The sequence below is a fragment of the Cupressus sempervirens genome, chromosome 5, assembly GCF_028749045.1.
Source record: "Cupressus sempervirens isolate cs-2001-9-10 chromosome 5, ASM2874904v1, whole genome shotgun sequence".
Classification (NCBI taxonomy): Eukaryota; Viridiplantae; Streptophyta; class Pinopsida; order Cupressales; family Cupressaceae; genus Cupressus; species Cupressus sempervirens.
The window spans coordinates 141,956,754-141,983,049 of NC_143122.1; the positions used below are offsets into that span (position 1 = coordinate 141,956,754).

The 26,296-nt window shown below is 32.0% G+C and overlaps 1 protein-coding gene across 1 annotated transcript; it reads left to right on the plus strand.

Annotated features, from left to right (window-relative positions):
• Nucleotides 1-634: 634 nt before the first annotated feature.
• Nucleotides 635-8,425, plus strand: LOC149554896 (uncharacterized). The gene is made up of 9 exons (XM_089828912.1): nucleotides 635-1,261; nucleotides 2,653-3,060; nucleotides 3,524-3,692; nucleotides 3,913-4,154; nucleotides 4,272-5,407; nucleotides 5,591-5,952; nucleotides 6,234-6,497; nucleotides 6,604-6,809; nucleotides 7,588-8,425. Exons 1-9 carry the CDS (start codon nucleotides 983-985, stop codon nucleotides 8,305-8,307), a joined length of 3,786 nt encoding a protein of 1,261 aa, XP_089685038.1. The 5' UTR covers nucleotides 635-982; the 3' UTR covers nucleotides 8,308-8,425.
• The last annotated feature ends 17,871 nt before the right edge of the window (nucleotides 8,426-26,296 follow it).

The following is a 26,296-nucleotide window of genomic DNA, read 5'->3' on the forward strand; positions in this document are numbered from 1 at the left end:
TATGTATAATATTGTTTACAATAATACATTGAGCAAAGTCTTGGATGGTGGAGGTTTTCTCTTAGAAAGGTTTTCCCTACATACATGTATTGTTGTGAACATTTATTATGTGATGTTGTTTTACAATAATACATTGAACAAAGTCTTGGATGGTGGATGTTTTCTCTTAGAAAGGTTTTCCCTACATACATGTATTGTTGTGAACATTTATGTAATGTTGTTTTACAATAATACATTGAGCAAAGTCTTGGATGGTGGAGGTTTGCTCTTAGAAAGGATTTCTTATACTATACATCTTCTTCATTGTAGATTGTTTAAGAAATCAAAATTTGTACAATATTTTCTAAAAAGATTTGTGTAGAAAGCATACATTGCTTTCTTTTAGTTAGCTAATTAGACTTTGTCAAATTTCCAATTGATCTTATGAATACTTTGCATCTCAAAATCCTGTTAATACATTAAAGAAAATAGATAACCAAGGCCCACCCCTTCACTCCCTTGCTTTTGCTCTCTGGCTAAAACATCTTTCATCTAACTTCTAAAATATGACTATTATTTGTTTCGATCAACCACTTTGACTCATTGCTGCCACGTGGTTTGCAAATATCAAGTTTAGAAGGTCATCATGTGGAGGCATTCAAAGACTCCAAAAGTGCCAAAGAGGGACAAAAGTTTGAACAACCCGTTCAAAAGATAAATGATATAGGCTGATTTTTGGAATTCTTTGACGGCGAGCAGATTTTGGGGATTCGTTGCTGGCAAGCAGCTCCAAGAATCAGAATTATCAAGGAAAATAAGACACAAAGATTCGACCAGTTTCCCACTAGATAAAAAGCTCAACATATGATAGAACGATTGTTCTATAATCAAAGTTTGATGAATTACTGATATAGGTGATTTCAAGCAAGTTCATTCAAAGTGGGACTTGCAATTTAATCTGACTTGAATTTGATTGGATTGTGAATATTCTGATATTTTTTAAATGGAGGAATATTCACAGTTGAGTGGAGTTAACTGTGGTTCTTATGATGTAATGAGAAGAAGTGGGAATGAGTATGATGCAATTGTTGTGGGTTCTGGATATGGAGGATCTGTTGCTGCTTGTAGGCTTTCTCAGGCTGGCCTCAATGTCTGTTTGCTTGAAAAAGGTAGAAAATGGGAGGCAGAGGATTTCCCCACAACTATTTTTCAAGCAATGTTTGCTACTAGGATTGAAACTCCACATCTCGGATGCTATGGAAGCAAAAGCGCTCTGTTCCAGGTGGGTTTTGAGAACAGACAGAAAATGCTTCAGATTTTGAGAGCCAAGATTGGTTAAATGCCTGTCGAAGTATACATAAAGATTAATACGATTGTTCTTATAGATATAATATGTATATTTTCTAGACTTATTTGGTTTAGTGGGTTTATTCGTTGAAGAAATTCTGTGGCTAAGCGTATTTGAATTGGAGTAGTATTGAAATAAGTGAACTATTAAGCAAACTCAATGTTTCAATTCTGTGAATATCACTTTGATCTAATAAATGCTAAGTATTTTATTTATTCTAATGACAGAGGTTCTTGTGAACTACTAATCATAAAATATATGCTAAGTATTTTATTTATTCTAATGACAGAGGTTCTTGTGAACTACTAATCATAAAATATAGTTCAATGAGTTTAACTGAAAATCTACACAACTGAATTCTAATAACAATATCGTATTTCGTTGCAAAACCCCTCCTCCCCCATCCACTTCCTGCAAAAACAAAGGGTCCTCTCCCCACTTTCCTCCCCGAAGATTTTATTGCAGGTGATAAAGGCATTGCGGGTACCTCCGGTGGTGGGATGCTCGGCACCCTCAGGCTCCAGGTTGATGGCCTTGAGAAAGCAGACAATCAGCTCAAAGATGAGATGAGTGGTCAGAATAAACCGTTCAGAGATGTTGACAAATTCACTCTCAAGGTCATGCATGCTTGTGCCACCGCTCTGTGTGTGATGCAAGGCAAGGTTTCCAGTACGGATATCACTCAGGAAAACGATGCCAATGAGCTGTTCTAGTTCCTTAATGAAGAATGGGCTGCTATATTGCTGTCCAAGAGGCTGAGTGGGAATTAGATTAGTCTGCTATGTGGTCTCCTTTTTGGTCGACTAGCCCTAGGGGCTTTGTTACTTTTGGGTTTTATAGTTGTTTCAGAAACTCTGGCCCTGCCTGGCTTTGTGGTTGGCTAATTGCTATACTGTGATAAAGTTTCATAGTATTATGAATTTTTTGATGGATGCTTCTGCTAGAACTATGATGCTTAATACTTTCGTATCAATGGTTTTTGAGTGGGTTACTCACTACTTTTCTGTTTTAGATGTTATTAATACTCTGTTAATGTGCATCTGAAGTGCTGATTGTACCACAGACTAGCATCCTCTTGCTGTTGCTCATTTCAAAAACAATATGATAAGTTGTAATTGTAACCAATTTTTAGAGAAGGGTGATCAGCCTTTTATTGCATTAGATTTGGGTCTTTCAGGTTTCTCTGGCCAAAATTTGTTTCTATAATGTGTATGATTTCAATTTAAATTTTGCAACGATAAGATTAGTAGACAGCTTTGAAAAGCTTTGACAAGAATTCAAGGCTATTTTCCTCTGCCTGATCACATTTATGAATTGTGGAACAGGTAATTAAACAAGAAGACTCCCTGGCGATGGTATGCTCAGGATTGGGGGGTGGGTCTCTGATTAATGCGGGTGTGATGGCCACAACACCGATGCATGCAAGGAGAGATCCGAGATGGCCAAAAGAATGGGAAGGGAGTTGGAGTTCTTCCCGGGGCAGAGCAACAAGGGTTTTACAGCCAGAAACAATTCCCCACCAATTTCCCAGCGCGAAAGTTATGGCAGATATTTCAGGAGAGATTGAGGAAAGCACTGTAGACACAATTCAAACAAGTATCAAGTTCAACCAGGGTGAAAGCTCAGCAGGATTGCAGCAGAATGCTTGCATGGCATGTGGAAATTGTCTATCTGGATGTCCTTACAATTCCAAGGGTTCCACCGACAAAAACTATCTCGCTTTGGCCATTGAGGCAAGTTATTTGTTATGGGTCAGATATTTCTTCAAACTTGATCATTCCCTCTGGTCAAATTGGCTTGTAGAGTGGATGGTTAGCTTTGATGTTTGTGTATACAATCTATTTTATGTTCTTAGTACCATTACTTGTTCATGGAGACCTTAAATCATCTTCTACTTTATTTAGCTTTGTAGATAAGCATATATAGTATTGGTAGTTGGAATTTGATTACAGTTTTGCTTTCTAGTGCAATCCTTCAGTCTGATTGGATGCTCCAAACTATAAATTGCTTGTGTAATTTACTTCCCACTCCATTAGAATATTCTTCAAGATTCCACTTTTAGACCGGATTTCTAGCAGCTATGCAGGCTTATCGGAGGCAAAAAAGAATTTGGTTTCTGATTGAGCTTTGTTTGTTTGAATTGTTCAAAATTTTGCTTCTGATGCATGATTTGGCTCTATATATTGAGTCTTACAGGCTGGTTGCGAGATAAAAACTGAATGCCAAGTTCAATTCATTGTAGAGAATCTAGACAAAAATCTTCAAACTTGCTGCTGCAGAGGCATGAACAAAAGACCAAAGAGAAGGTGGCGAGTTCATTTGGACGAGTTGCGATATTTGTCATCAGATTTTGTGATTCTCTCTGGTATCTCATCTCTCCATCTATTCTTCAAAACTACCACCTCTATTACTTAATGTTCTGAGATGCAGAAAACATCTGGTCTTATGAAGGATAATAATGATACAAAGCTGCACAAGAATTTTTTCTTGGCTAACATTTGTCATAGATTTATAACTTATTAATGGGCATTGAATCTTTTGCCAATTGGCTTTGTTAGAATCTGATATAATGTGTGTTACTGCAGCTGGAGTATTAGGCACTGCTGAGATTTTGTTGCAATCCAGGAAGAGAGGACTAGTGCTTTCTGAAAGGCTAGGATTGGGAGTAAGTTGCAATGGAAACAATATGGCTTATGTAGGAGGAAGCCCTGCACCGTTAAATGGTTATGGATTAAACAAGCAGGAAATTGCTTATTCTGCTAAGGCAGATCGTCCAGGCCCAGCCATTACAGCTTCTTACACTTCTTCTCTTGGTTTCACAGTACAGGTCACTGATAGTGCTTCAACAAGAAATTTTGCTGATTCATTGAATTTCCCTATTTATCCCAATACATGAATGCTAATGATTGTCACTCATGATTTCTTTGTTATTATGTTGATGCAGTGTGGAATCGTTCCTAGTGCTTACCCTTATTTGCTAATCAGAAGAATGTGCGGCTACGGATGGCCCCAAGGCCACTCGTTTTTGCAAAATATCATAGAATCTTTTCAACACCTAACTAAAAAAATTGACTCTCAAGGTCTGGTTCTGAATATGATGGGCTTTGATAATGGGGATGGAAAAATTTCACTAGATAATATAACCGATCGCATTCAACTCTGTCCTCCTCATGATCCATTACTTCATCGGAAAATCAGAGCATTTCAGAAACTTGCTAAGCGATTAGGAGGAATTTTATTCATGTCCAAGTTTCGTAGCACATCAGTTCATCTTCTTGGGGGATGCAATGCGGCTCATGATCCTTCTGTAGGTGTTGCAAACCCATCTGGACAAGTCTTTAATCCTTACACTTGTTCTTCACAATCTCAAGAAAACTACCCAAAAACCGGATTCGCAGTGCATTCAGGTCTATATGTATGCGATGCCTCATTGATTCCTTGTGCCATAGGCATCAATCCATCTTTGACAATCTCCACAGTTGCAGAGTATGTATCTGCCGGCCTTGTAGTCGATGTTCTCACATTCAAAACATCAATGAAATCACAATTTCCTGATAAAATCCACTTTCATGATATTGAAAGGATATTCAGTTCCCCCATTGATAGAAAGCCGATTTCAGTAGTTTCACAAGTTTGTGATCAAAAGAGGCAAGATGATGCAAAATTTCTTGTCAAAAATGCATATGCCAAAAATAGGCAAGGATTAGAGAATTCTGTATCCAATGGAGCCATCAGGAAGCATGAAATGTATGAGAACACACAACTGAAGAAGGAAGTTAGTGGTCCAACTTTCAGGGAATCCATGAATGGAAAACTAGGAGGCATGCCATGTACACTGTATCTTGTGTTTACGATGAATCCTTGGGGCTCAGAGGATTTTGGATGCAAAAATAGAGGGTTTGGAGATAATCATCCTCTTTTGAGAGGTGAAGTTGGAGGATACATGCAAATGGAATCTCTCCATAAAGATAAACTTTACATAGTGTGTGGGACAGTCAATATGTGTTGGCTAAACCCTAGAACACCTTATACTCAATATATGCACTACCATCTTCTTCTTTCATCAGCTTCAGGGGCAAGGTATGCCATTTTTCAAGTTGAATACAGCTAGGTATGCATGGTTATACTTCATTTTTCTTGGCTAACACAAATTTATTCAATGTTCAACAACATTATTGCAAACTTGTAGACACAATAAACTTTTGCGTCTCCAATTAAACTCACTTTAAAACCCCATTTTGATGCATGTTTCACATGAAGCAGATACATTTTGGAAGGCAAGAAGACGATGCAGCCATTCTTGTTCTGCAGCTTTGGATGGAAAGAATCAACAACTCTGCATGCAAAACTTCGTCAGATTACTTTGAACCATCAGCATTATAAGACACCCAATTTTAAAGCAGACCTGGTTGAGTTGGAGGGTGATCTTAAAGTATCTGCAATTGGACTATTACAAAGTCTGATCAGTTTGAGAGGAAATGGGAAAGGCAAGTTTGTATCATTATTGGGGAAAAGCCTTATCAGAACCTACATTTTACAAAGACCTCGAGAAGTTATATCAAATGTTCATTGTACCACAAAGCAAAGTATCTATCCATGCCATGTATTGCACGAGATAACAGCAGGTAAGTAGGGATGATTCATAAGACCCACGTTTGTTGGGGTTATCCCATGTATTTAGTTTATCAATTATTCAGCTTTCCCAACTCCTTAGACCAGAAGACAAGATTTGTTCCAAGAAACTCCCTTTAAGTTGCCTCAATCATTTCTTCGATTCTTGAACTCAAACATTTTATTTCTAGAATTGTTTGCATTGATATGTGTGGATTATCATAGTTTGGAACTTTTATTCTTCAAGCATCCCATTTGTTTCTAATATGGAATATTAATTTAAATTTATGTGAAGGTGATGGGTTTCCATTCAGCTGCAAACAATGGAGGTGTTCTCCAAAGAGCAAGGAATTTGATTGTCCAAAAATGAATTATCCTGTGCTGTTGTTAAATGGTCATTCAGTAGAAAGTTTCTGTCTACCTACTGAACCCATGGATTTAGTCCGAACTTTACTTGATGAAGGCTATGAAACATGGTTGTTACAAAATCGTTTACACCCTCAACATTCCTCCAATGAATTCACAATTGAGGACATTGCTAGGTTTGATATCCCAGCAGGTGCTCATTTTCCCTAATCTGCCTTTTGCATTTATAATCTTGTACAAGGGTAAAAAAGGTAAAGGGCTCTTAATCTAATCCTTATTTCATTCTCCTATGAATGCAGCTATGGCAAGGATTACAGAGATACATGGCCCTGATATCAAGGTCCATGTGATTGCACACTGTGTTGGGGGCCTCGCAATTCATATGGCTCTACTAGGAGACCATATATCAGCTCATAATGTTGCTTCTCTAGTCTGCACAAATTCATCAATGTTTTTCAAGGTCACAACTTCTGCCTTCATCAAGCTCACGCTTCCACTAATTCGAGTAAGCTCTATAATACCATCTAGTTCCCATCAACTTGTCAATCTTGCAACATGGAAATTTAGAAAGGAATCAAAACATTTTGATATATACTGTATAGTTTGGTTTAAATAGCATATTCTAAGTTTTGCTTTGTTTAGGTGGTTTGTATTAAATGGTACTGTAAAGAGAGTTTGATTGAAAAAGCTAATGAAACTCGGACTAACTATTGAAATGAGTCGATTTAAAAAAATTGTTGTTTAAACTTGACCATAGCATATATCCAATTTTTAAATTGAGTTTACAAAAATCAACAGCAGGCAGAATACTAAGACATTCAATATGAGCATGCAATATTTACACAAAAGAGTACCAACAATAAGCAGACATCCTCAAAGATTTCATGGTAAGAACTCCGATTGGAACTTCCTAGTTGGAGAAGTTTTGGATGAATTTGTTTTCATGGAATCATTATGGATTTGATCTTGTTTTGTTTTTGGCTGATATAGTGCATCATCTTGTTGGTTCCACTTTTAATCCACTGAGAAAAATAGTTATAGAAATTTTCTAAGTTTAGATATTCAATGAAAGATGTTTTATTGGTTCGGCTTAGATAGTAAATTCTAATATTTGATTTGTTTAAATAATTATTTTTAAGTTACACAAATAAAAGGTTATACTAGAAGTGTTATATTAGAAGAGCACCTGTGATTTTACAAAAACCACTTAAACAAGTCAAAACTTAAAATGTATTCTTCAAACCCTACGTATAAGACCTAATCTCGTTGTACTTGTTCTGCAGATTTCAATGGCGATCTTGGGGAAGAAGAAAGTGCTAGAAATCCCTGAGAATTCCAAAGAAGAATGGAGACACAAGCTCCTCAAGTCCATAGCCAGAGCCATACCTCGTACAGAGAGATGCACACTATATGAATGCGAAGTATTCTCTGGGATCTTTGGGAGCCCATTTTGGCATGACAATGTGTCTAGCACCATGCACCATTGGCTCTACAAGCAAGCATTGCCTCGTTTGCCAATGGCAGACTTCCCACATCTTCGTTCAATCTGTATTGCTGGTCACATCGTTGATTCAAAAGGAAACAACACTTTTCTCATCCATCCAGAGAGGATGGCATTGCCCACAACATATATATCTGGTGGAAGGTCCATTCTTGTGACTCCAGAGACATCTCTCCTTGCAAACCAGTTCATGAAGCTCCATCAGCCAGATTTCCACCATGAAAGAGTAGTTGTGGAGGGATTTGGCCATTCTGATCTACTTATTGGGGAGAATTCTCACATACATGTTTTCCCTCACATACTTTCCCATCTCAAGACAGCAGAATGTTGTCCTCAAGGATGTGCACATGTCAAGGATCAAAGCTATGCTCAGGCCTCCATCTCTTGGGAAAGGTCACCTTCATTATTTAGCTCATATTACTACATTCTCTACATTTGCTCGGCTTTCTTCCTCGTCCATGCCTTTGGTTTTGTTTTCAGATCTATTTTTCTATTTCATTGATTAGTTTGTCTTCATTAAGAAAATATCTAGGGTACGGTATTGATGTATGATGACAAATTTCAAACGTTTGTTTCCTGTTGGATTAATATAAAAGATTTACTTTTTCTTTCCTTGCCAAGAGACATCGCATGGTGGTAAAAAGAGGTCTTTCACTCATCAATTTTGTACAGTGCAAAAGCCTTCATTTTATGGAAAACAACACAAAAATATCAATTGATGAGCTTAAGGGGCTTTCTAATGAATGGTTCATAAGGCACAACACTTGGTGAAGGTTTTGCAAATGGGGTTGCAAGCTTTGGGTTTAACTGTGGAGGAAACTTTGTAGTTAAGCGTGCTCAGGCTGGAGTAGTACTGGGATGGGTGACCTCCCGGGAAGTCCCGGTGCTTCACCCCTGTGAGCATCACCTAGATCCAATGAGTGCTAAGTGTTCCACTTATTCTCATGAGAGATGGATTTATGTTGAATCACTACTCATGAAACATGGGTCATCGAGTTTGACTCAAAAATCACACAGTTAAATCCTGATATTCACATCACAAAAATATCATTTAATTATTTTAGGATAACATGTCTAATTTGTATATATAATAAAAATTATAATACATTTAAATAATTAATTTGATTTATATTTAGAGTCATTCTTATATAAGAATGAAAATACATTAGTGATTTGATTTTTTGATGAATTATTATTCATATTATTTGTAAAATATATTATACAAATTGAAATAAGAAAGATGAGTGTAATATGTGTTGGCATAATTGATATAAAGACTCTTGAGAATGTTGTGGTTTGCGGTATAGGTTTTATACCAAAAAGATCAATTTTTATGTTGCCATTGATGTCAACTTAGTATTATGATGGTTGCTAGTATTCTATATGAACTAATAAGTGTTTAAGTAGTTGAATCCAACACTGTGGAAGGAATTAGAGTATGTTGTACTTATGGGAGACTTAGAGATGTATCTAGATCTTGTATGTTGATTCACAGAGGCTCGCAACATGTATAAAGAACATTACCATTGCTTGAAGGTTGACAAAGAAACTAGAAGAAGAAACAATGATAGAGGATGAGTGATTTGATTGGTCTATCAAATTGGTGTGGATTTAGTTATTGCAGTTCTATACAAATTCTCTTGACTAAGCTATGACATTGTTGTTACAATCACACAATCATTGGTGTACTAGAAGGCCAAGTTTCATTGATTAAGAGATCATTATGTGTAGGATGGAAAAGAAGAAGTGTTATTCTCATATCATTGTACTTGTTGAGTCCTATCAGGTCCTCTAAGAAAATCCCTTAACTGGATAGTTCCTGGTGCAGGGGCACTTAGGAACAACAAGCAAACCTTGAAGTGTAACGCCTTGCTAGGGAACCCAAAAGAAATTAACCTAAAGTTTTACAAAGTTTGTCAAACTTTTTTTTTGAAAGATAATAACATCAACAGATAATACACTAGAAACAATAATAACAAGAGATAAAATAGCAGAAATAATAACTCACATACATACAACCATCATAAACAGATTACATCTCATAAGGGTCGCATGATGTTGAATAAAATTTGAGTTTTAATAATACTAAATCTAACACACAACCAAAATCTACATCATGGAATAATCACAAGTACGAATCCAATTTAACCCTGAGTATGAATCCATTTAAATAATATACAATTACGTAGAATGCCACTTAGAATAATCAGAATGCATGATCATCCACCGTACAAGTCACAGGGTATGAAAAGCTATAAGAATTTACATCATAAATAAAATGCATCATGCCTTAAGATCATTGATAATCAAATACATACAATAGAGTATAATCATCCAACGGAAATACAAGATCAAAAAGAAAGATACAACTGCACAAGAACATCAAACAACGACATCCAATGGTCGAATCTCAATGGTATAAGAAAAATGCACTACCACTTGACCTCATGTAACCTAAATGGCCCACTCCCACCACACTGAGGAGATAAACCCAAGTCCCATATAGATATCAAAATAAAAGTCATAACCAACATCTAGATCAAGGAAACACCTAAAAGAAAACTATCTCAAAGGGTACCAAGACACAAGTATCATCTAAACCTAGAGGCAACAAGACACGTAGGAGATCCACTATGTGAGTGGGCAAGTGTCATCGCATGAGCCAACTCTAAAGTTACCCTGACAACCTCTATGGACTCCAGTCCGCTAGTGTCTCTATGTGACATTAGTATCCTTTTGTACAAACAAGACATACTAACGAGTCAACTCTAAGGTTACCTCGGTAGTCTCTTAGGACTCCGACCCCCTAGTGACTTTATGTGGGACCATATCTTATTAATTCATTTTAAACTCATTTAATGATATGTTATCACTTATTAAAACAACCTACAATGGGTTACCCAGGCAGCCACTTAGGGCTCCAACCTCCATTGTACGCCACTTCCTAACATGACATACAAATAACCTACCCTAAGCTCAGCAAAAGCAAAAAGTCTCATATGACCATGAACCACACATCAGTTCTTAAATGAGCAACTGGAAAGAACTAAGATATCACTGATCAAAATCACAAATTTTACCAATACAACCATCCCAATAGGACTGATCCAAAATCCAATACACATATACCAACCCATGAAATCACCATAAAAAATATAATAATCACCTCAATCCTAAACAAGCAACTAGACAAAAATTCAAAGATATCTAATCAAAGACTCAAAGGTTATATTAGAAAAGTCATACCATTCACTTTAGTTCTACACAAGAAACTGGAAAGCATAAGAAAACATCTGATCAAACTCATCATAGAGCACACATAAAACATCAACATGGTTGTATATAAAAGATTGTAACCATAATAACATCTCAAGAAAAAAACCTTGAGCCTCTGGTAAACATCCTAATTTGGTCAAAGCTAAGTCAACCCCAACACCCATAATAATAAACCACACGTCATAAAGAGTACATACAAAAGTAACTTTCATAATTCATTAGGTTTGAAGTAATAAAGGTCAATCTTCACTATGGTTTTAAAAAAGAACACAATATTTGATATGTAACTAGGGTTCCAATTGTTGTCTTCTCAAAGTATTATAATTACTAAGCTTTTTGAATAATAAAATTTCTCTAGTATTAGAAATCATTTTCATATATCTGAACCATATAAACACATCCATGCTTATAAAAAAAGCATTAATTCTCTCAATTAATTATTTTGATTTTCAATTTACTTCAAAATTATATTTAAATAATAAAGTAATAAATCAAATTTTTAAATAATGAAATTAAATTTTTTTAACAATACTTATTAAAATTATGAATAATAATAATTATCAATTATTACCAATTTCATTTTATATTTATTAAACTATGGAAAAAATTTCCCAAAATGGAAACTTTCTCAAAACATAAACCTTCTACAAATGAAAAATTTTCCAAAATAGAAGCCTGCTACAAATAGAAATTTTTTCAAAATAGGAACATGCTACAAATACAAAGTTACCAAAAATGGAAACCTACTAAAAATAGAAACTTTCAAAAAATGTAAACCTACTAAAAATGAAAACTTGTTAAAAATGAAAACTTGCTAAAAATGGAAACTTTATAAAATGGAAAGCTACTAAAAATATAAACTTTACAAAAATGGAAACTTGTTAAAAATAAAAACTTTCCATAAATGAAAACCTACTAAAAATGAAAACTTTTCAAAAATGAAAACCTACTAAAAATGAAAACTTTCAAAAAATGGAAACCTACTAAAAATAGAAACTTTCCAATATAATCTTGGTATAGAAACCCAGATCAAACAATCGAAACTTAATAAACAAAAGTGGTTTTCTTTTTAAAACCCACATCTCGATTTTAACAAATTCATTATGAATCACCCAATTTAAATCAAACGAGGGTTTCCAATCTCAAATTAACAAACAAGGGTTTCAAAAAGATGAAATTCATTCATAGATATCTTCAAAAACAAAGAACAATAGATTTGCAAACAATGATTTCCACCCAATTGAAATTCTAAAAATAGTTTTATTCAGACACAGAGAAGACAAATATTTTCAATGAAAGAACTATTGTGCAAAACTTGTGAGATCCTATTAGTGTCTGCCCCTAGTTTGCATTTTATTATTATTGTCGAACTCTTTTAGGCCAGTTTATGCTTGCTGATTAGTAGCACTATCTTTCAGATTATCAGATATTATTTCATATTCAGTTGATTTTATAATGATTATTACAGTGGTTTCAGTTATTGATGATGATTAGTTAGATGGATTATCATATGTTTTTTCCTTATGGATACTTACCCCATACTACATGCATATAGTTTACGTATATATTTTCTTTATGTATGACGTTTCTGATGTGGTTAAGGAAGGGAGTCGTAGTCACCTGTTAGTCAAGATCTACACGATGCACAACTTCTTGCCATTGCTTGTTTAGTTTAACATATATGTGTTTGTACATGCATGGATTTTATGTAGATTGTAGGTACTGGGTATCAACTTCCCTGAATTGCCAAGATGAGCATACCCAATTGCATTATCTCAATGGTAAAAGAGGGGAGATAAATTCTTAAGTCCAAATCCTAACCTTTAAACTCATTTATCCTAGCAAAATAGGACAAATATCTGAGTTAGTTTACCCATCCGAATTCGTCAAGTGACGTGAATTCGTGATTTTGACCCCTAGAGTTTGATTATGTTCTTTGCCTTTAGTTGAGTTATTATTTTTAGTTTTGTGGGTATGTGGTGATTTTCTATTATAATTAAACCAAATTAAAAGATAATTTAATGTTTTAATTTAATAAAAATTTTATTAAAAAATTTGATATTTAATTATATTTAATTAATTGACAAATTAATTAAATAAAAAAATTAAATTTAAAAGATTATATTAAAGTTTTATTTTTGACGTATTTATATCTATTTAATTTAATGATAATTATTTAGGAGTTTTCTTTTAATAATAAACTCTAAATAATAGTATTAATTAAGTTAATAAATATATTATTAAAAAAAATCTCGTGAATTAATTAAATAAAAGAATTCGACTTAAATATGAAGTTTTTGGTTCTAATTTAGGTGTAATTATATTTATTTAAATTAATAATTATTATTTAAGAGCTATTATTTTAAATAATAAACTCTAAATAATATTATTAGTTGAATTAATAAATATATTATTAAAACATCTCATAATTAACTAGAGAGAGAAAACATAAATTTAATAAAGTTATTTTAATTAAATTGCATAAAAGTGTATGCATGAAATTAAAATATAATAAATTAATAAGAGAGAGGAAACAATTATTTAATAAAGTTTATTTTAATTAAATTGCATAAAGCTTATGCATGAAATTAAAATATAATAAATTAATAAGAGAGAGTAAACAATTATTTAATAAAGTTTATTTTAATTAAATTGCATAAAGCTTATGCATGAAATTAAAATATAATAAATTAATTAAAGATAGAGCTACCAATTATTTAATAAAGTTTATTTTGAATTGCATAAAACATATGCATGAAATTAAAATATAATAAATTAAATTAAAGAGAGAGCTAATTAATTTAATAAAGATATTTTAATTAAATATTTAAAAGTTTGTGCATGATAAGGTAAAAGATAACAAGTAATAAACAATAATTGATTAACGAGTTCCTTCGCATGAGTGCACAATTAGAGGCCCAAATTAAGGGAGTACTCTTTATTAAACATTGCGTGATTGCACAATCAGAGCCCCAAATTAAGGGAGAACTCTTTATCAAAGATCTAGAGCTCATTATGCAATTACATAGGTTTTGGAGGAGGAATTTCGAAGAAGGGATTTTTTAGAGAAATTAAATAATTTTTGTGTGCTACGTGTGATTGTTGTTTTAGCATCAGATCCAGGTAGGATCTCGTGGTTTATTTGTATAGTGGTTTTTTGTCTTTTGAATTTTTGTCTTCTCCATGTCTATTCTATTTTTATTTTCAGAATTCTTCTAGATTGAGACCCTTGTTTTGCATATTTATTGTTCTTCATTTTCAGAAACTTTTGTAAGCAATTTAATGATTGAAAACCTTGTGTGTGGATTTGATTGTTCATCGTTTTTAAGAAAAATTTGTATACAAATTGGAAACTAGAAAACCCTCGTGTTAAGATTTATTGTTCTCTATTCTTGAATACATCTATGAAATAGTTAAATTGAAACCCTTATTGTTAAATTGAGGTTTTGTATATGGAATTGTTAAATCAGGTTTTGGGTTCTAAAAAGTAAACAAATTTCATTTTATAGAATTTGACTGGTTGATTAAAATTTCTATATTAGGGTTATTTTGGGAAGGTTTCTATTTTTAGCAGGTTTCTATTTTTAGAAAGTTTTTATTTTTAACAAGTTTCTATTTTTAGAAAGTCTCTATTTTTAGTAGGTTTCTATTTTTAGAAAGTCTATATTTTTAACATGTTTCTATTTTAGAAAGTCTCTATTTTTAGCAAGTTTCTATTTTTAAAAAGTCACTATTTTTAGCAGGTTTCTATTTAGAGAAAGTTTCTATTTTTAGTAGGTTTCTTTTTTGGAAAGTTTATGTTTTTAGTAGGTTCCCATTTTGGAAAGTTACTATTTTTAGCGGGTTTCTATTTTTGAAAGTTTTTATTTCTAGTAGGTTTCCTTTTTGGGAAAGTTTTTTTGAAGTTTAATTAATTTAAAATTATTATGGTAATAATTGATAATTATTATTATAAATCATTTTAATAAGTATTGTTAAAATTTGAAAATTTAATTTATTACTTTATTATTTAAATATAATTCTAAAGTAAATTAAAAGTCAAAGAAATTAATCGGAGAATTAATGTTTTCTTTTATAAACTTGGATGTGTTTATATGGTTCAGATATATGCAAATGATTTGTAATACTAGGGAAATTTTAGTATTTGAAAACATTAGTAATTATAATACTTTGGAAAATTGAAAATTGAAACCCTGGTTTTGAACATCGAATCTTGTGTTTGTTTGATAACAAATTGAACTATGAAACTATGTTTAAATAACTTTATGTGAATTAGTTGAATCATCTGAGATTTTAGTGAACTCGAGAAAACCTTAGTGAATCTGGTATTAGAGCACGAGTTCTACATTGGGAGCTCTAGGCATATTGAAACACCACTAGTTGTTAACTAGTTGAACAAAAACTAAAATTTAAATTGTTATGTATATCTATTTCAAACTGAAACTTGAACTAGTTGAACTAAAATAGAATGTAAACTTTTAGTTCTATATTTTCAAACTTGAACATATAAACTTCAAAACTAAATTATATGTAAACCTAAAAATAGGCAAAACTAAAAATTAAACTTATACTATTTTCAAAATTTGTGTCTTTTGTATATGCTTTATAGTAGTATGTTTTATGGTTATTATAACACCTTGTTATCTCGGATATTATTGTGGTAGTGCTTTTTACTCTTACCATTGAGATTCGTCTGTAGATGTCATGGTTGGATTTTTCTTATCTACATTTCCTTTTTATTCTATCCTGTATCATTATGATGGATGGTTTTATCTTATGATGGATGTTTATATCTTTTATGATGGATGGATATATATCTTTTATGATGATTGCTTTCATTTATTGTATTGTACTTGTATTATGGATCTAAGGAGGATGATCTAATTCTATTTTTATAAATGTATATTCTTTTAGCCTTTCATACCCTGTGACATGTACAGTGGATGATTGAGCATTCCAAATTTTATTGCCAACTGGCATTTAGAACAAATGTATATTATTTAAATGGACTTTGGATTTTCTATTATTCTTTCATGTGGATGTGGTATTTATTAGACTAGTATTAATTAAAATTAAATGTGACTCAACATCATGGGATCCATAAGAAATGTAACCTGTTATGTATGCTTATAGATGATTGTATGTTGTTGCTTCCACTACTTTATGTTTGATGTGTATGTTATTTTTCTTTCAAAAAAAAAATGTTTGCCAAACTTAGTAAAACTTTAGGTTAATTCTTTTGGATCACTTGGCAGGGCATTACATCCTACCTAGATCTGATGCTAAACAATGAATGCACAAAACACACAAGAATTTTCCTTTTCTTTTGAAACCCTCTTCTAAGAAATCGACTCCTCCAAACCTGTCTATGAAGAAATGAGTATTGATTTCCTAATAAAGAGCTTTCCTCAATATAGGGCTTTGATTGTGCAATCATGCTAAAACCCCTTTTTTAATTACTCCTTTATTATATTGTAATTTTCATGCACAAGCTTTATGCAATATAATTAAAATAAACCTTATTAAATTGATGTTTTCTCTTTCATATTAAATCATGAGACACTTTTAATATAATATTTATTAATTTAACTATTAATATTATTTAGAGTTTATTATTAAAATAAAACTCCTAAATAAATTATTATTAAATTAAATAAATAAAAAAAATTTAAAATTAGAACTTTAACTATATCTTTAAATTTAATTCTTTTATTTAATTAATTTCTTAATTAATTAAATACAATTAAATATTGAATCTTCTTTATAAATTTTTCATTAAATTATCCTTTAACTTGATTTAATTATAACAAAAATCACAAAAGACCCACAAACTAAATATGACAACTCAACTAAAGACAAAGAACAAAATCAAACTCTAGGGTTAGAATCGTGAATTCACATCACTTGACAACTTTGGATAGGTAAATACTTGTCCTACTTTCTAGGATGATTGGCTTAGGTTAGGATTTGTACTCAAGAATTATCTCCCCACTTATATCATTGAGATACTGCGATAGGGTATGCTCATCCTAGCAATTTAAGGAAGTCAATACTCGGTACCTGCAATATGCATAAAATTCATGCATGTACGTACTCATATATTCTAAACTAAATGAACAATGATGAGAAGTGGTGCATCATGTAGATCCCGACTAGCAGGTGACTACGACTCCCTCCCTCAACCACATCAGGAATGTTGGTCATAAAGTAAAATAGACAAGTAACCCATACACATGCAAGTATCAGGTAAGTAACCATAGAACTGCAAATAAATAATCTATCTACTATCATCATGAGATAACTGAAAATCACTAAATGAGCATACATGTATTATCATCAAAATAATCATAAACACATGAAATTACTAACTCAACACATATATCAACTAAGTATGAAATAAATTTAATCAATCTAGTGACCAAGTATCATTAATCATAAACATAACATAAAATAGGCCTAAAAAAAATTGATAATACAATTAGAAAAGTCAACTAGGGGTAGCCATTACATCCACTCCTCCTAGAATTAGGCTTACTCCTAGAAGCCTACAAGAAAGATGAAACTAAACTAGGGGTAGGCATTACATGAAGATGATAAATGAGATCATGATACTTAATGATAATTAGAGGTCCAAGGAGGTCAAAGGGATCATAAATGATGAAAACTATATCAATTATGATGTATTTCCTCTTATAATAGTTTAATACCATGAAATGGCATTTGAATGCAATTGTATCCTTGAAAGGATTAAATGAATGTAAATTGGACCATTAGTGTCCCAATGTGTCTAGGGGGAATTAGGAGGTTATTATGGTTTTAAATATGTTTAAATAAGTCTCCTAAGTGTTGGAAACACCTTAGTGAACAAATTTAATAATTTTTAATGCATTTTCATGGTTTAAAAGTTCAAATGTTCAAGGCATAACAACTAGTAGTCATTTAGGAGGGAAATGGAGTTTTAATTGTTAAACCACTTAATTACTCCCCCAAACTAGTTGGAAGAGGTTGGGGAGTTTAAGATTTGATATTTATTCATTTATTGAGACTCTAATGTGTAAAAGGAAGCCTAGAGTGTATAGACATCACTAAGATTCAATGAAATTCATGTTTTAATCAAGCAAATCAATTGTGTTGCATTGATGTTTCTTGTTTTGCTTTGAGATCTAACCCAAAATAGTTGTGGAAGGTTTTAATAAGTTATTGGAAATATTTGTTACATATTTTAGAGGGTTTGAGAGTAATTTTCCATTATCATACTTTCATGATTAGCAAAGTAGTTTGAATTTCTAAGTTTTCCTTTCATTGTTTTGAATCTTTTTGGGTAACTAACGCCCATCCCATGGACTCAAAAGCATAGAATCCATGGAGTGATGATTATTAATCTTGTACCATGTGAATCTAACTTGGTATTTACAAAAAATTGATTGAGAGTGTGATCACAGGGTTGTAGTAGGGTATTTTCCCATTGAAAATGATGGCACAGGTATAGCAACAAGAGTTTGGGCTAAATTGCATAGTCTTTTTATGATTGGAATATTTTAATATGGTGGATTTAATGGTGAATAAATAAAAAATTAATCTTGGAAAGTTTTGGAAAGGTGAGATTGGAGAAACCCTCAAAATAAGGGTTTGAAGCAACCAAATTGGGGCTTTTGGTGTTCTACCTATTTTGAGTCTAATTCCTCTTATATTTAGAGGTTTTGGAACATTCCTTGATACTTTATAAGATTTTAGACCTTTGGGATATGTTTAAATGGTAGTTTCTTTGTAAAATCACCAACTTTTGAGTGTATTTGCACGGGTACAAGCTAAATACTCTTATTTCTTCCTAAAGACCAATACTTGATCTTAAGGTATGTTATAGAATGGTCAAAAGGGCATTTGAATATGATTTTATTTTTCCATGTTTTTTGGGAAAGTTTTGTGCTTGAATACAAAAGGGGCTAAATGTTGATTTATAGGCCTCATTAGGCCAATTTGGAGTCTTTTTGCCTTTGTCAGTGGAAGATAGGTCAAGAAACCTTCAAATCACTTTAACCTATCCTTATATACCTTAAATGACTCAAATTCATCATTGGTTTGTGTTTAGAGTCACCTTGGCTGGGTTGGGTCTCTTAAAACCATCTAAGCACTTTGGGAAGTTGTGGGTTTGTAAGCCAAATTCAAATAACCTATCTTGTGTAAATGGTCCATTATCCTTTCTTCTATATCAAATCCTAACATATCTTAAGTTAAAATCTTCTAACAAAGTGGCTCTTTTAATTGGATTCCAAACTCTTATAACCAAACTAATAAGGTGAAGCTAATAATAGGGATAGAGGAAAATCCCTTAACTTGGTGACTCCTAACATGAAATTTCTCCTAGTAAGGAATTTTTAAAGATCCTAACAAGGCCAAGTCTTTAACATGGAATACTTCCAAAGATTGAAAATAATTATGGGTATTAATTACCATCATAATTTTTCCTTCTAACCAAGTGTTTGTACAAAGAAAATTGGTATTCTTGTGTTACACGTTTGGATAATCTTATTTATTTCATTGTCTATTATTGCACATTTTAGATGTTCATGAATTGTATTGAATGGTTGATGAAAAAATTTGAATTGGTAGATTTTTGATTCACTCCCCATCTAGTAATCTTGGACCTTATAATACTAACAATTGGTATCAAAGTCTTGGTCCTCTTTTTGGTAAACTTAACATCTTGGGGAAATATCCAAAGATGAAGAAACAAGGCCATAAGTTTACATGAGACAACTACACCATATGGAGTGACCAGATGAAGATTTATCTAAAGAGTATGTGGCCAAAGTTTTGGAATTACATTGAAACTAAATTTGTAGTGAATCTATATTAAGTGTTTTAATCATCGTGAAATGGGCTAATGGACTAGAAGCCTTATTTTCTATAAATCAGAACATACTCTTAATTGTGTTAACCCTATTACTAATATAAATCATCAAAATGAAGCAAAATTATGTCGACTCTGTTATTGGCATAATTCATCATGATTCATCAAAATAAATTAAAATCTCAATCAAATATTCAATCATCATCAATTAGTTATAAATCAAGCACTAATTACCTTGGTCTACTTTATTAAATCAAAATGAAATTTGGCTAAACTAATTAATTAAAAGGAATTATTAAATCCTCTAAAATACATGTCATCACAAAGGGAACAAGTAGACAAAAAAAATATTATTTGACCAATGAAAACATATCACATGGTTCGCTTAATTTTGAATTTTAATCAGCCTTTTGTTAATATATTAATGAGTAAATACCAAAGGGGGAGATTGTTAGCATGTTGGGAAGATTTTTTAGTGGTTGGCACTTGGATTGATTTCCTACGTGATGCATTTATGACTTGATTTTTCATTGATGTCAACATATATGTATTTTAGTTTATGATAAACAATATTGTAGTATATCTCCAAGATGGATTCATTTGATGAGGATGGAGTATGATGAGTTAAGCTATGCAAGATTAGATTCATGTTCATGAATATTCTTAGATCATCTTTGTTTATGAAAATTTATTTGAAGATTCAATTGAGTTACAACTAGATATGTAAAGGCCAATATGTAGGAAATAGTATACTAGTAAATCAATTGTAGATGTTAAGCAAGAATAAATTCAGTTGAGCAAGATTGCATAACTATTAAAGACATATTCATGATGATGTGTTCAAGGTAGAAAATTATAAAGATTATTATGTGAAGGCCGCTAATGAGTAATATGTGTTATATTCACTATCAATTGACTTTTTGGTTGAAATCCTTTGGGATTTGTAATTGTAATGTAACATGTATTGTAATACCTCAATTAGGTCAAATATTATTCATTTTACATTGGGGAAGCCTCAAGGAAAACTCAATTAGTTATTAGGACAAGGTATAAAGGAAAGATTATTTCCTTGAGTGATAGTGTATTATGTCAGATGTCACTTGTGTCATATTATGTTACAATTGATGTCGAGGATGTCAAGTTAATAAGAGAAAAGAAGTAGATGATGTTGAGATTGTGTTGAGAACTCTGAAGGAGCTGCTTTGGCAAAGCGGCTTTTGTATTAGTTAGTTCACACCTGCGATATGTTAAATCCTAGAGATCTATTTCTTGTAATAGTTCTAAAGAAATTTGGATAGTGGGTTCATTTTTCTTCTTCTCAATAGGGTTAGAATAACTCTTAATAGGGTTGGAGTCTTCTAACAATGATTCAAAATATCCTAACACAGACTCACATGTACTGGTTGTATGTAATTGGCTCTTAAATAGGTCACATTCTCTTATAAGGAACTTTTATATTGGCACATCATCTTGTGGGCATCATTCTCACCAAGGTTTTCCCTCTGATCAAGGGTTTCCCTAGTTAACAAATCTCTGTGTCACTTTTCATGTTTCTTATCTTATGGTTTCTTTGTTTGTTGGTTATTATAATTTGATTAATTTAAGTTTTATTGGGCACATAATTGATTCTCCCCCTCCCCTTTTAGTTGTGTTGGCGGACCTTACTTTCTAACAATTGGTATTAGATCATCATGTCCTCTATTAGGAAGTCTAATGACTTAAGGAGATCCATGGAATTTAGTAAAGGAAGTCCAAAATTTCATGGAGAGAACTATGATAGTTGGAAGGATAAAATGAGGGCTCATTTTCTATGCATGGTAATTGATTACTAGATGGTTACAAGGGATAAGAATACTATGGTGGAAGAGATGACCGACTGGGAACATGCTCTACACAGTAGAAAAAACTATTCATGTACACCATGTATGCTAAAGAAGCATTGATCTATGCATTTTTTGAGTCAAAATCTGTTAAGATAAATAACTTGTAACTTGTTTATGATATTTGGAATATATTAGAAGCTCTTTATGAAGGAGATTAGTATCTAAACTGTAAAACTGGAAGAAAGTGTTTGAAAATACTAGAAGGTAGGAAGATGAATCAATAAGGTCATATTTTCAAAGAATGACCATTTTTTTTTTCAAGAATCAAGAGTTGTGATGGAATTATTACTAAATAAAGGAAAATTGATGAAAGTATTGCACTACTTATGAAAAGATAAGTAAGATTTTTTTTTTTTTTTTTTTTTGCACTTGTAAATAATTTGGTCATTATTCATATCAATGTTCTCATAGAGAAAATAAGGTAAAGCCTAGGAAGCCCTATAACTCAAATATTACAAAAGATTGTTTCTTCGCTGATGAGGATGATGAGTTTGATTTCAAAGAAATAAATTTCCTATAAAGTGATGATGAAATTGGATTTGTTTCTATTAAAGAAGAAAGTCCTACAAAAAATGAAAAAGAATTAGTATGACATGTAGAAAAGAAAAAGTTATATTGGATCATAGATAGTGGATGTTCACATCATATGACTAGTGATAGATTTTTTTTGTTGAATTCAACAACAATGATGGTGTAGTAGTCAACGTTGGTAGCAATACACAATGTCCTATTAAGTGAAAATGATCTATTACACTTGATGGAAAAACTAACACTAAAGATGCTTAGTTTGTTGATGGATTGAACTATAACTTGTTGAGTGTTGGATAGCTTGTTGATAAGGGACATCTTTTGCAATTTACTGAGAAGACATGCATAATCAAAGTTAAATATGTTAAACTGAATGGAATAGGTACAAGAACAAAAGGCAATAATTTTAAATTGAATCTTATTGAGATGACTTGTTTGGTTGTTAAAGTGGATGAGAGTTGATTGTGGAATAAGATATTCAATCATATAAACTTTGATAATATGGTGAATATTGGTACTAGAAATGCAATAAGAGAAATACTTTTGTGAAAATTTCTAACATGGTTTGCAAAGAATGTGCAATGGTTAAACAGAAGAAGAACTCTTTTCCAAGTAAATTATTCACTATATCAATTAACTTGGAGATTATACACATAGATTAATGTGGTTCTACAAGAAAAAGAGCATTTTATGGTGAGATGTACTTATTCTTTTCTTTGATGATTTTACAAGGATGATATGGATAGTATTTCATAGAGAGAAATTATAATCTTTTTAGAAAATCAAATTGTTCAGAGTAGAGTAGAAAATGAATGAGGATTAAAGATAAAATGTTTAAGATTGGATAGATGAGGATAATTTATATCAAATTAGTTCAATAATTTATTTGAAGACAATGGGATTCTAAGGAGACTTTCATCTCCTAAAATACCACAACAATGAAGAAGTTGGAGCTATGATGCTTGAAGGAAATATATCACATACTTATTGGTGAGAAGTAGTTAACACCATGGTATACATTATGAATAGAGTACACTTCAGACAAGGTACTGGTAATACATCTTATGAACTTTGGTTTGGGCATACACCTACTATGAAATAATTTAGAATTTTTGGAAGAAAATGTACATCAAAAGAGAGGATCATATTTCTTGGATTCATTGAAAAGAAAGGAATACATATATATATATATATATCAAAGATTGAGAATAATATTTGAAAGTGAAAATGTGAAAGTTGACAAGAATTCCATAATACAAGAGATGATACTTGATTATGATTCAGATAAGAAGAAAATACTAGTCAAAGGCCTAATAGTTTGAGGGTTGAATAGGAATTATTTTATGAAACTAATAATGATTTATGAATTGAGAAACTAGCAGAATAACCTAGACCTAAATTTGGAGAAGAACAATGAACATAAAAACAAAGAACACCAAGATATGTGGCAAGAAATCACCTTGAGAAACAAATCATTGGAGGTGAAGACAAAGGAACTTTAACAAGAAATCACGTAAGAGATTAAATTTGTTTGATATCACAAGTTAAACCTAAAAATGCAAATGAAGCATGTAAAGATGAGTACCGGATAAAGTCTATGATAGAGCAACTTGATCAAATAGAGAAGAATAAGACATGGGAACAAGTACCTAGACCTAAAGATAAGAATGTTATTGGCACAAAGTGGGTATTCAAGAATAAGATGAATAAAAAATATGAAATGGTAAGTAACAAGGAAATATTGGTATGTAAAGGATATTATCAATAGGAAGGAATAGAATTTGAGGAAACTTTTTCCCCTCTTTCAAGACTTGAAGTAGTAAGAGTGTTTTTTGGATACACATCTAACAAGGATTTCAAGGTATATTAGATGGATGTCAACTCAATATTTTTGAATGCAGAAATTGAGGAAGAGGTTTACACTAAACAATTTGAAGGATTTCCATTGATTGAAGACAAAGATGTGGTTTGTAGACTGAGAAAAGCTTTGTATGGATCAAAAAAAGAACCTAGCTATTGACATGCAAGGTTGTATAGTCACTTGCTAAGTTTGGGATTTAAGAAAGATAATGTAGATAGTAACATGTACTTACATAAAAATTTATATGGATTACTAATTATTGTAGTGTTTTTGGATGATATTATTTTTGGAGGAAATGATTAGGCTACTGATAGATTCTCTGAAGAGATGAAGATGAAATTTGAGATGGGTATAAGTGCAGGTGAGATGAGCTATTAATTGGGATTGAAAATAACTTAGAATAAGGATGAAATTTTCATCTCACAAAAAATAAATCTAAAAGAACTATTGACAAGGTTTGGATTGTAAAATTGTAAACTAGTTGGCATACCCATGGTTATTGGTTGCAACTTATCCAAAAATGATAAATCTCTATTAGAAATAGGGAATATTGGGGGGGGTGTGGGGGGCGTGAATAAGTGTTCTACAAACTTTTTCCCAACTACAAATATTGTTAACAAAATTTAAAATTGCATATGTGATCAAACTAAAAAGTAAAGATAACCATAACACCATTATTTGTTAACTAGGGAATCCTAACCAAGGGTAAACCCTAGTGGGGACAATACCCACAAAATGATCCACTAATTGAAAGTATTCTGTGAAATATATTGACCTTGTTAGGAGTCTATTATATTCATATAATGTATCTTTTCTTTTTAGAGGGTTAGGCCTTGTTAGAAGCCTCAACTCTATTAGGAGTTCATATTACAATACAAATAACAAGTTGAGCCCATTTCCCAAACATGCATATACAATAGTACAATCTGTATACACAAGGTATAGATATAAAAACCTTTTTGCAATGTTGATATCTTTGATATCTAATTTTTCCTTTGGTGCCTTATTCAAAACTAATCATACATCTATAGTGTACTTTACTATCATGAAATATGCATCAATAGTGATTATACAAAGTGTGCATTCAAAAATTATATCATTACAATACAATGCCACACTTATTACAAACAAAAGTTCTTCCTTTATATCAAATTGCTTAAATATTTGACTTTCAATGGCCTACATGTTTCCCAAAACTTGAAATTACTTTTTTCTAAGTGAGAGTTAACACCTAGGATATCATCCCAACCTTGTTAATTTATTTTTTTGTTAAACCAGAACCATCCCTTAGCCAAAATGTCTTTAGTTTATCATATGCTCTATTCTTCCTTTCATAACTTGTACCTAAAAAAATGTCCATAACTTGACCTTTATGGGGAATATTTTCTAGTTCTTTTAGTCAAGTTCTCTATACATCATGTACTACCTTCCCTCAACTGTGTATAGTCTTACGTACTTCTAGTAAACCACACTAAAGAAAATACTTTGACTATTCACTATTTTACTAAATAACCCACAAACAATTTTCTAAGTCCAAGTATCCAGAACTCCATAATATGTTTTTCCATCTTCATAGTAGGTTATGTTACCATAAATAACTATAATACCCCAAAATTGATACATTGACATCTTGAACCAATTTCGGTATATCAATCTCACAGCATCAATTCCTTGAAAAATAAAATCCTATTGTACAGACGTTTAGAATGAACAATATCATGTTCATTCTTGGATGTGTAAGGAAACTTGGCAACAAAGAATATAACCGTTTCCACATAACCCATAATAAATATGAAATAAACATAGAATTAAAATCCACATGCAAGAGAATAGACAACATACCCACAAAATTGTGACACAAAATATACCCTGGGAAACCCTCATTGAGGGAAAAAACCTAGCCTCCAAAAGCATCCATCATCATGTATTATTCAGCAAAAAATACCACTACCATACAACCATGGAAGCCTTCATGGCCATAGCCACAACCGAGAAAACTATGTGAACAAGTATGAATCCACACATCCCATGCCATGCTTTCAACCTTCACAAATGCTCCCTTGGCTAACCTGTCAAGTCTTGTCCTACTCGA

What these genes read in the sequence shown, in the direction of transcription:
- LOC149554896 (XM_089828912.1), top strand. Translation starts at nt 983, where the DNA reads ATGGAGGAATATTCACAGTTGAGTGGAGTTAACTGTGGTTCTTATGAT. An exon ending in TAGGTTTGATATCCCAGCAG is followed by an intron (nt 6,498 to 6,603) that starts GTGCTCATTTTC and finishes CTATGAATGCAG; the next exon opens with CTATGGCAAGGATTACAGAG. An exon ending in TCACGCTTCCACTAATTCGA is followed by an intron (nt 6,810 to 7,587) that starts GTAAGCTCTATA and finishes CTTGTTCTGCAG; the next exon opens with ATTTCAATGGCGATCTTGGG.